At 41.1% G+C, this 10,777-nt stretch overlaps 1 protein-coding gene across 1 annotated transcript in view; it reads right to left on the bottom strand.

The window, feature by feature from the left end:
* Positions 1 to 1,264: 1,264 nt before the first annotated feature.
* LOC111871822 (protein EFR3 homolog cmp44E) overlaps positions 1,265 to 10,777 on the bottom strand; it is a gene marked incomplete at its 5' end in the record, with an annotated part of 61,731 nt that continues 52,218 nt past the window's right edge. Inside the window, 2 exon segments of the mRNA XM_033754424.1 lie at positions 1,265 to 3,624; positions 7,090 to 7,248. Of these exon segments, the coding sequence (XP_033610315.1) occupies positions 3,448 to 3,624; positions 7,090 to 7,248 (336 nt within the window).

The raw sequence follows: 10,777 nt of genomic DNA, 5'->3' as shown, positions 1-10,777 counted from the left end.
GATGAAAGACTCTCCCCGTGGTCGCACATTCACCAGTCGTGCCACTATTGCATCAGCGATTTTCCAGTGGTCAAAACAGACTCCTACAGAAGCGTTCACAGCGGCCATGGAATCATGGCGTCGACGTCGTGAAAAATGTGTACGGCTGCAGGGAGATTAGGTTGAAAAGTGACAGAAGTTTCAAATTTTTTGCATGATTATTGTGTGAGAAAAAAAATCGCAGACCTTAGAACTTGAACGCACAACGTACAATGTGAAACATGAAAGTGGTGTGTGGCAACACTGTCAGTTGGACATGCTTGTAGGGCATAGTTAGATAGTGTTCTGATTATGGCCAATACCAGCATGTATTCAGTTGAAGAGTGGTTAATAGCAAGCATATGAGTGCACCAGAGATCATGCACAGGCAAAACAATGGTCAAAGAGACAATAGTGTTCCATGAACCATTCAACAAGGTGCTGCCACAAAAAGTGACACTGATAGACTGGAAGAAATGTGTGCTTTCCCTTCAGAAGTATCAAGGACTGACAGTGGAGTGGGTGAAGGAAAATGCACTTGACCATACATGCAGCTGTTTCCGCCTAAGTTGAGCATTCCACTAGAAACAGATGTTGAAATGATCAGCATTGTTCGGTGTGTCAAGGTCTACAATATAAGATCACATGAAGAAAGACATGAATTTGAAGCCACATAGCCCAAAATTCACATATGAATTGTTTGATGCTAACACGAATTGCTGCAATTGGACCTGTCATGCACTGCTGGACAATTTCCTGAATACCACATTCCACATAAAGGTTCTCTTCATCAATGAGTGCACAATTTATTGCAGTACCTGTGACTGAAATGCAAATCCACATTTGATAGTGGGGTTGGAATGTAACCAATCACATTTGGTGTTATGGGCTGGTATGACATCAACAGTTAATGTACCATCTTAAGTAGAAATGTCAGAGGCGTGGTTAATGCCACAGATCAAGCCAAGAGAACTAAAGGACGATGTGTGGCTGCAGCAAATCATGACAACTGCATATTTCACCCTCACCGTTCATGACATTGCTGCTGGACTGGCTGTAGCCCACCTACTGTTACTGCCTCATATCTTTAGCCGCGGTAGAGGGGTCATACCATCTCTCGTGGAGCGGGGGGAGCAGTCTTGTCAGCCTATGTCAGCGTGGGTACTACCAGTTTGGAATATAGCGTCTTGGAGTGTGATCAGGTGTATAGTACGTTGTGTTGCTTGTTAGTTGGTACCAGTCATAGCGATTGTATTATGTACGTGGTGTTCTTGTCACTATCACGGCACACCGACAATGGCACGGAACAATTCATAGTCAGGCCGGGGAAGTAATAGCTAATATTGTAGAGATATGCAACGAGGAAGAGCTGAGTAAACATTTGTTATTGCCGCTCCCGAAAGCTACGGAACGTGCTGCTGTATATGCTGGAGTATCACCAGGGAAGAAGAGAAGATGCATTTCTCGCAGTGTTGTGTGTGTAGATGACTTCGATATATGCGTTATTAGAAATGAAATTCACAATTTCTATATACAGGAGAAATGAGTGCCCACCATCCCCAAGCTTTTGCCAATAATTAAAAGCAAAATAAATTTTCCTTGGGGAGAAACGTCTTTGCACAGAATTATTAAAAGCATGGGGTTTAGATGGCAGCGATATCAGTCAAAGCGCAAAATTTTGATTGAAAGACAGAACATTGTGAATTGGCGAAGTAAATACTTGGTTAAAATAAAGCAGTATCGTGAGGAAGGACGATCAATCGTGTACATCGATGAGACGTGGGTAGACAGCAACCTGACGTTTTGAAAGTGTTGGCAGAGTGATGACGTCATTGGAGTCCAGGAAAATGTTAACTCTGCTAACAGACTCATAATACTACATGCAGGGACCTCGAACGGTTTAATTCCAGAGGCCAAACTTGTCTACAAGGCTGGTGGTGCAACAGGTGATTACCACGGTCAGATGAATGGTCATAACTTTCAGAAATGGCTGACAGAAAAATTAGTTCCCCATATTCCTCCATAGTCCGTCATTGTTGCAGACAATGCCCCATACCACTGTGTCAAAATAGACAAGCCACCAATGCCTTACTCACTCAAGAAGGATATGATATCATGGCTACGTCACAAGGGTGTCGACTGTAATGAGAGTATGTGGAAGAATGACCTCTACAATCAAACACTTTCCCTAAAACCGAAAGAGAAAGTGTTCAAGATCGATTCCATTCTGTCCGGACATGAGCATTCTGTGATCCGTTTGCTGCCGTATACGTGTGATCTCAATCCGATCAAGCTCGCATGGGTGAAAATAAAATGGATAGTCAGAGAGCATAATGTAACAGCGGATCTGTCACTTGCAAAATTACTGGAAGTGACAAATGAAGCCATACAAGAGGTTATGGCAGACAACTTGGCTGGTTTCTGTCACCACGTGGAATCGCAAGAAAAACTGTACTGGGAGAAAGATGGCATTGTGCCGGATGTGATAGAAGAAATAATCATCAATCTGCAGGGTGATACTGATGGTGAGGATGACACAGACAGTGCTTGTAGTGATTCATCGTCTGCCAATTCAGACTGAGTGCACCGAGCCAGTACATTGTGGATTCGACGTGCATTGTCGAGGACTGTAAGGTATTGTTCTGTAGTGTTTGTTTTATAATAGTGTACACTGTAGTGCCTACTGTACAGTTACTGTGTTTCTTATTATGTCATGCATTGTACATATTGCCATTGTGATATGGTGTCATGCCGGCCGGAAGTGCGATAAGCTAGTGCTTTCGCTCCACCGCACTGTATCGATTCCGTGATATCTACTCCTGGTCTCCAAGGCAATGTTTTCCACTCGGGGAGTAGCTCTGAACGGCCCCACAGCAAGGGTATAGCTTCGCGTGCCCCACAACAGCGTTTGCCTTTCCGCACGGCTAAAGTTACCAGGCAGTAACAGTGCATCTCCTGCACCATTATCCTGACCACCACATAGTCCTGATCATAGCATTGTGCGACATTAACAAGGAATAAGTGCTGTGCACCAGAATCACAAAAATCACAAGCTGCAAAGAGCTGTGGAACAGGTGTTCTTGAGTACATTTCACATAGAGCACTGGTGCACATCAGGCTGTGTTTCAAACATGACAATGAAAATACAGATCCTCTTGATGTATAGTGAATCTCACCATATGGTATGATGATGATGACAACGATGACGACAAAGATGACGACGAAGATATGACAATGATGATAATAATAATAATAAAAATAAAAAACAGCAGCTTTCATAAAAGCAAGTACAATAACAAGAATCCTTTTACTGTTCAGAATAAGGAAGTTTCCATTAAGAATTAACTATGATCATAACGGTGTCTATTTAAGATTACATTCAAAGGAAGATATCTGAACTGACATCATACGTCTATACTGATGATGCAATCAATACATAAACAGCTCTGGAAACAGAACTTCATATGCTGGTGGATTGTTAGTACGCAGGGGATCATTATCCTGCTTTGTTCCTGGAGTGGGAGTTGCTGGGGGGCGAATCCCATCTGACAAACCTGTTGACAACTTGCTAAAGATTTCATTCAGCTTATTCTGGAGTACGTCATTCTGAAAGAATGCACAAAGGACTGTAATAAATAACAAACATCAATAACCTTCCAAGCACAAAGTACTATACATGTGTGAAATGGTGAGGAAGGTGAATTTGGAAGATGTAGAGGACGTAATCCCACAACTATCAGACTATGTGTACAAAATGCCCCCTATAATGAGATACAGTCAACAGTTTTTGTTTTCCATTCTGCATTTTTATTTTAAATTACAAAGAGCTGATATTTACATTACAGTAAACTCCCCATTATCTGGCATGTATTGAGAATGCTATGTTCTAGTCATATAATATCCTGGCTGCACAAAAGAAACTTATGGGGGCCCAATTTTCACTTGATTTTCAAACTTTTCTAGTCTTTTATATATTTCTATTTTCTGTTTCAAGGTCAAAACAATATATTTTTCACTTCAGTTCTTGTGTGAAGTCTCCCTAGGTAATGCAGCAGAATGATGGATGACAGACTTCAGATATACCGCGATGTGATCAGCAAGTCAACTAGCCTCTATTGTAACCAGGGACTACAGCTGTAATGACAGCTGTAATGGCACCTGCAAGGAGGAGGGATGACATGCAATGCTGCTAGTGGTGCCTGGGAAAATTAATGTCTGATGGGTGAACATATGTGTACTGCAACATTTTGTTCGAAGTAACATTATAAAAATTGTACATTTTCTTTCAAATGTTTACTGGTGGCATGAGAATTCCAAATGCTTGGATACCAGATAACTGTGAGTATACTGTAATATGGTTGGTCATCCAGTCATTTTATGACACATTACACAGAAGAAATTAAATACAAAATGATGAACTGTGAAGATGAATGGAGCATATGTTATTTAACCACTTGAAGACTATTTTAAATGGGATCCTGCTTTACAGCTATATTTAAATAGCATGCTGTTTACCAATTACCAACTTAATATCTTAATTTTAGATATTATTTAGTGATCAAGACATAAAATACATTCTTTGGTCAAAGAAAGGCAAGAGAAGAGCACAAGGCTCTCATTTCTTGGTTATCTAAATGTGAATCTCAGAACTGTAAGGACAGGGTGGCTGACCATGCCTCAGAAACAATGTTAGTTAACAATTGGTTAACCTTTGAAGCACAAAGTTTTTCTAAAAATATTTAAAAATTCAGCTCCTACCTCTCAAGAAACACACTGTAACTGTATCTCAATGATAAAGACAAATTGGATACTGCTGCACAGGGAAATGAACACGTTTTCTATGAGAATCATACAACACACATAAATATTCTGTGGGAAAAATGTACCTTTTTAATGTTGAAACAGGTGGAACATATGTTTACCACTGTCTTAATGAGTTAGCAATAATATACCAACTGTACTGGTTACTTGGTGTTGAATGATAATAGTGTTCAGTGAATATGAAAGGACTCAGGAGCAGGAAGTCACAGAATATTTCCATGGTACTATCCTGATATTTGCCTTGACTCTTTGCAGACAAAAAAAAAAAAAACAAAAACAAAAACAAAAATGTTTAGGAGTCAGTCTCCTGTCTGAGATTTGAACTACTCATCTCCATAATGCAAGTATCACAAGTGTTACCACTTCAGCAGACTTGCTCAGTTACTGGTAAGAATAGCCTCTTTTAAAGTGTTACCTTGGCATTTGCTGGGATTGACTGAAGAGACCATGACAACTTCACTCTGGATAATTTGCAAGTTGCCAAATTAAAACAAAGTACATTCAAGTTGTAGTGGCTACATTACTCCTGTGCCAATCAGCCAGATACAGAACTTACAAGAGGAAGATCCTCTAGAACATGATATGTAATAAATTTTAAAATAATAATAATGGAGTCAAAGTAAGGTAAGGTAAAAGAGTCACTATGTTAATTAAACATCACACCCTGACAACATATGGTGAGTGGAGGTATGACTCCACACATTCTTAACCTCTATTCAAGATGAGAGCGCTGGTCAGAGTACAAGGTGCGACAATTTAATTCCTGGACTGGCCCTGTGAAAGCAAACTTTGCTTATCTGTGCACTAGCGGCTGCTGTCGCCTTCAAAATACTCTCCTTGTGAAGCTACGCGCTTTGTGAGACAATGTTGTCACTGCCAGAAACAGTCTTGAAAATCGTTTTCCAGAATACCTTGCAGTAACATCACATTGCGCTGAATGTCAGCAAATCTTTGTCCCTTCAGGGAATTTTTTAATTTTGGAAAGAGCCAAAAATCACAGGGGGCTAAGTCAGGTAAATAAGGTGGATGGTCCAGTCTGTAATTGATTTCTTAGCCAGCAATTTGCAAACTCTTAACGCATTATGCGTACAGACACTGTCATTGTGGAGAATCCACTTGTCAGGCCAAAATTTGGGTCTTTTCTTCCCAACAGATACCCATAACCTTGTCAGCACTTCCGAATAACACTGTTGCTTCACCGGTTGTTCTGTGCAAAGAATTAATAGTGAACTAGTCCCTTGTGATTGAAGAAACAGACAAGCATGGTCTTGAACTGTGAGCTAGACATGCCTGCCTTTTTGGCCGAGGTGAATTCTGTGTTTTCCACTGCGTGCTCTGGCGTTTTGTTCCTGGGTCATATTGAAAACAGCACGTTTCATCACTAGTAATGACCCTAAGAACATCTCTGCATTGTGTAAAAGATCAGATGAAATGTGAAGCTGATGTTTCTGGTAATCTGTCAAGATTAGAGGCACCATCTTTCCAGAAATTTTTCTCATTCCCAAATCCTCCATAATAATCTGTCTCACTGTTTCCCTATTCATATTCAATTCTTCTGCTATTAGTCTCACACTTAATTTTAAATCTGAGAGCACCAAAGTTCATACTCTGTCCACATTTGCAGCTGTCCTTTGTGTTTTTGGCTGCCCACTCCTTGGGTCATCTTGCACATCTTCTCGCCCTTCCTTTAACGGCCTATGCAATTCAAAAACACTCGATTTTTTCTTAGTGTATTCATTATATGCCACTGTCAATATGTCTAACGTTTCACTAGCACTTTTGCCAATCTTCTCAAAACTTTATGATTATCTGCTGCTCCAGATTCTTGTCACTCATTTTTCCACCAACAGTATACAAAGGACACGTACAACTTCCTTTGCTGCTTTGGAGTGAATGACTCATTTGGTCTGTGGCTTATGTAAATCCAAATTGGAACATGTCCAAGAATGGTTTGGTACATGAGTTTGCCTGACTCAATATGCCAGTGACACACTGTGGCCATTCAAGGAATTAAATTTTCATGCCATGTACATAAGGCATTGAACTGGGAAAGATACGAATTACTGTATAATGTATTAAAATAGTATGTCGAAAATGGTGTATTTTACTATAGAACAATCCTAATGATAAGCAAATGGTTCAGTCCTCAACTTGGTCTGGATAATTCATGAAAAAAATGAATGTCCATGCAATCCCATTAAAGACACATCAGATAACTGTAACCTCATGTTAACAGGTGATATGACTCACATTAGCATGTGTGCGATCCACCAAATCATGGAAATCTGCTGTACGGAAAGTCTCACTCAGCTGTAGCCTTCTCTCTTCTTCTGCCTCCTTAGCATTCTCTGCTGGTTCTGACAGAAGTTTCTTCATTGATTCAAATGTTAATTCTTCTTCTGGGTGTTTCTAAACAAAAACATTTATGAATATTATACATGAAAATAAAAACTGGAGAGTATGACAATCTAATACAAGGTTGGCCTTCCATCAAGCAGCTGAGAGTTATATGTGATTTGGGGTTTTCAGTTTTCAGATTTAGATTGTGGGTGGTTACCAATGTTTTGGAGAAACCTGCTGCTTCTGTTTTCAGGTTATACTTCTGCCCAAATATGGAGCCTGTGAGTTCATCCAAGAAACTGGTAACATCCAAGCAGACTAGACGTCATAACAGGAAAGACAAAGTTCATAGTTACTCAGGCAGTGAAGAAGTTCTGTTATGAAATTATCTCATGAAATTCAAAGATTACAGGTTTAAGTGTCCACAGACTTTAATTTCTTTTATTTCATGCGGGGCAGGGTGAGACTGACTCCACTTGGTATGCTGGTCACTAACTGACCTATTGTACCTACCCTGGATGGGAGAAAGTTTCGAGCATTTTGCTCTAGTGAACTGTAAAGTGTACCAATAGGATTACTGTTCTAGTTATTTGTAGTTACAACCTGTAAGTGATCAATAAATTTAACTGCCAATCCAAACCTCACCTATAGTCATGCACATACTATGTGACAATGGTGTCAGAAGTGGTTGCATTGGAAACTTCACTAGATCACTATACCGCCAGACTATGGAGACTGAACGGATAGCACGAATGCTAGCTGAAATGAATGCTGAACTAAGAACTAACCAAGAAGAAATGACAGCAAGGTTGCAAGCTATAATACAGAACAACGACGACAGAATGGACACCAACTTAAAGGGAACAGGGGCCAGCCAAGAACACCTGAAAGCAGAAATGAGTCAGTCAAAAACTCTTGAAGAAGAAATGCTGGCCACGATGGAAGCCATGATAGAAGCCAATGATGAGAAGTCTGAGGCCCTTTGAAGTACTCTCATCTCTCAGATGAATATCCATGAAGCCCGGACAGAGGCTGGCCAAGAAGAAATAATAGCCAAGATGGATGCACATCAGGAAAATGGCAGCAAGCATGAATGCCTAGAGAAAACCGATGTCTGTAGCAGTGCATAAGGAAGTCCCCATGGAAGAGACCATAGTGGAAACTTTTGGAGCACTAACAAAGTGTGGGGACCAGCATCTATCTGTAGGGCACTGCCAAGAGCCAAAGAAATGGACACAGGGCAATGGTGGGTCCTAGAAGAAGTTCGGTGCCGCCTGCAGAGGGATGACCAACTCTACATGGCATAATGGACATGGCTGTCAGTGATAAGACAAGAACAAGAATGTACCAAGAACCAAGAGAGAATGGATGTTCAGGAAGAGACATTGGGAGAAACTGGAAGGCATCACTGGAATAAGGGACTTAAGCATGAGACAGCAGCTACATCTAGAAAATAACAGAACTTTGAACAAGATCATCAGGCAGACTTTTGGAGCAGAGGTTATGAGGCAAGAAGTTGGGTTTTCCATCAGGTTACAGGGAGTGAATGACTGGGCATCATGGTGGAGTCAGTCACTTTGGAAACAACAGAGGAGACTGCACACAGAGTAAGAGCTAGAGATGTAGGTGCACTTGCCACTCTAGGTAGTTTGCTTGTACAGAGAGACAGTAAGGTCTTCATTGTTTGCATCCTGTTGTGGGTCACACTGCAGAAAAGAAGGCTGATGGTAGTACACCTGGGCCAATTGCTACCCTATGAGGAAACTGCTTGGGAGAAGTAGTCTTCAGAAGGGAGCAGCAAGAGCTGTCACATAGCAAACACCATGTAAACTGAGCCACAGGTAGAAAGGTGAGACTGATCACAGATGTCACAAGCACAGCCCTCAAAAAAGAAGACATGGCAGTATTCCTGTAGGCTATTTGGGAAGAATAGCCTTAAGGAGGGAGTAATGTGGCACAAAGACCTGTTGCTATGCAATGACCATGAGATGGACAGATATACCAGGGTTGTGTCTGGGCAATGGCTCGGTAAACATGTTCCCAATGCTAGACAGAAGATTCTTAATGCAACAGTTGGACTACAACAATGGAAGGTATGTGTTTTCTATGTGTCCATACTGAGATGTTATAAGGGACCATGTCAGCTGAGAGTCTGTTCTGTGCGGGAGTCTGTGAAGAGAGGATCTAAGCCAGTGGCAGAGGAATAGTCATTGTTGGAGCTGCTACCAGGAAATGCCTACTAGACTGTGTGCTACAGTGAACTGAAAAGTGTGCAAATAGCAATAGTGTTATTTGTAGTTATGACCTGTAAATGGTCAATACATCTAACTGCCAATCCAAATCACATCTATAGTTACACAGATACTATGTGACAATATTATAACTTTGGAGAACCATTTAAATATGACTGTTTGAACACAATAAGAATGTAAATGTGAATACACTAATTTAGATATCATGTTATTTCACTAATCAGTCAAACAGAACCATTTGCTTCTTTTCCTTGAACTCTCTGTCTGTTTTCAACTTCGCTACATACAAGATGGTTCAAATATGACTGGGACTGATTTGTATGTAAACAAGCCGCAATGCGCAGCAGCTGTGCGACCTTGAGAGAGTGAAGCCACAACCTCCACCCTCCCTCCTGTTCGGGTTAGAACCTGTTCAGTCCTGTCTGGGAGTTGCTAGAGTGATGAGCAAACAGAAGGTATTGCAGAGCGTGGAACAATGCATTGTGATCAAATTCCTTGTTGGAGGAAACGTCCCATCTGCTGAAATTCACCACAGACTCCATCAACAGTATGGGTAAGAGTGTCTCTCACAGACCCGTGTGTTTGAGTGGTGTAAGTGCATCAGAGAGGGCAGAGAACATGTGGAGAATGAACCGCATGATCATCGGCCGCAAACATCCATCACCGAGCCAAACACTGATCATGCAGACGCGCTTATTCCTGAGAATAGGCACATCACTATCAAGGAACTTGGAGCAATGCTGTCCAACAGTGTTGGTAGTGTAGAAGACATCATGAAATAACACCTGCACTATTGCAAGGTGAATGCACGGTGGGTACCACGCACTTTGACAGACGTGAACAAAATTGTGCACATACAAGCTGTCAATCGTCTCCTACAGTAGTTTGAAGACAACGGTGATGCATTTTTGAAGTCTGTAGTGACCACCAATGAAACATGGGTGCACTACTTCATTCCCAAGTCCCAGCAGTCATCATGCAAGTGGCGGCATACCAGTTCTCCCAAACCCAAGAGAGCGCGGATGAGCCGTTCGGCAGGAAAAGTGATGGCAATGTCCTTCTGGGACTGGCAGGGGTTTATCCTTCCTTCCAAATCCTTTTATTCACCATCTTTGGCCCTATCACCTTATTCTATATACTCTCAATAGTGAACGTATCATCAAATAACCAAAAAAATACAATAAAATAAAATCTGTTACTAACTTACACATGTTACAAGAAATAAATGATATCTCAAACAAAATATGAAATGAAGATATTAAGAGCAGAGCAGTCAAAATGTTAACCTTTAAACTACTAAAGACGCCATATGGCGTCGCAAAAATAAAGTCAGCGGTACGAATGAC

This window comes from Cryptotermes secundus, unplaced genomic scaffold (assembly GCF_002891405.2).
Source record: "Cryptotermes secundus unplaced genomic scaffold, Csec_1.0 scaffold1147, whole genome shotgun sequence".
NCBI lineage: Eukaryota > Metazoa > Arthropoda > Insecta > Blattodea > Kalotermitidae > Cryptotermes > Cryptotermes secundus.
The sequence above is the reverse complement of the archived record's forward strand: the minus strand, read 5'-3'. Positions and strand labels throughout refer to the sequence as shown.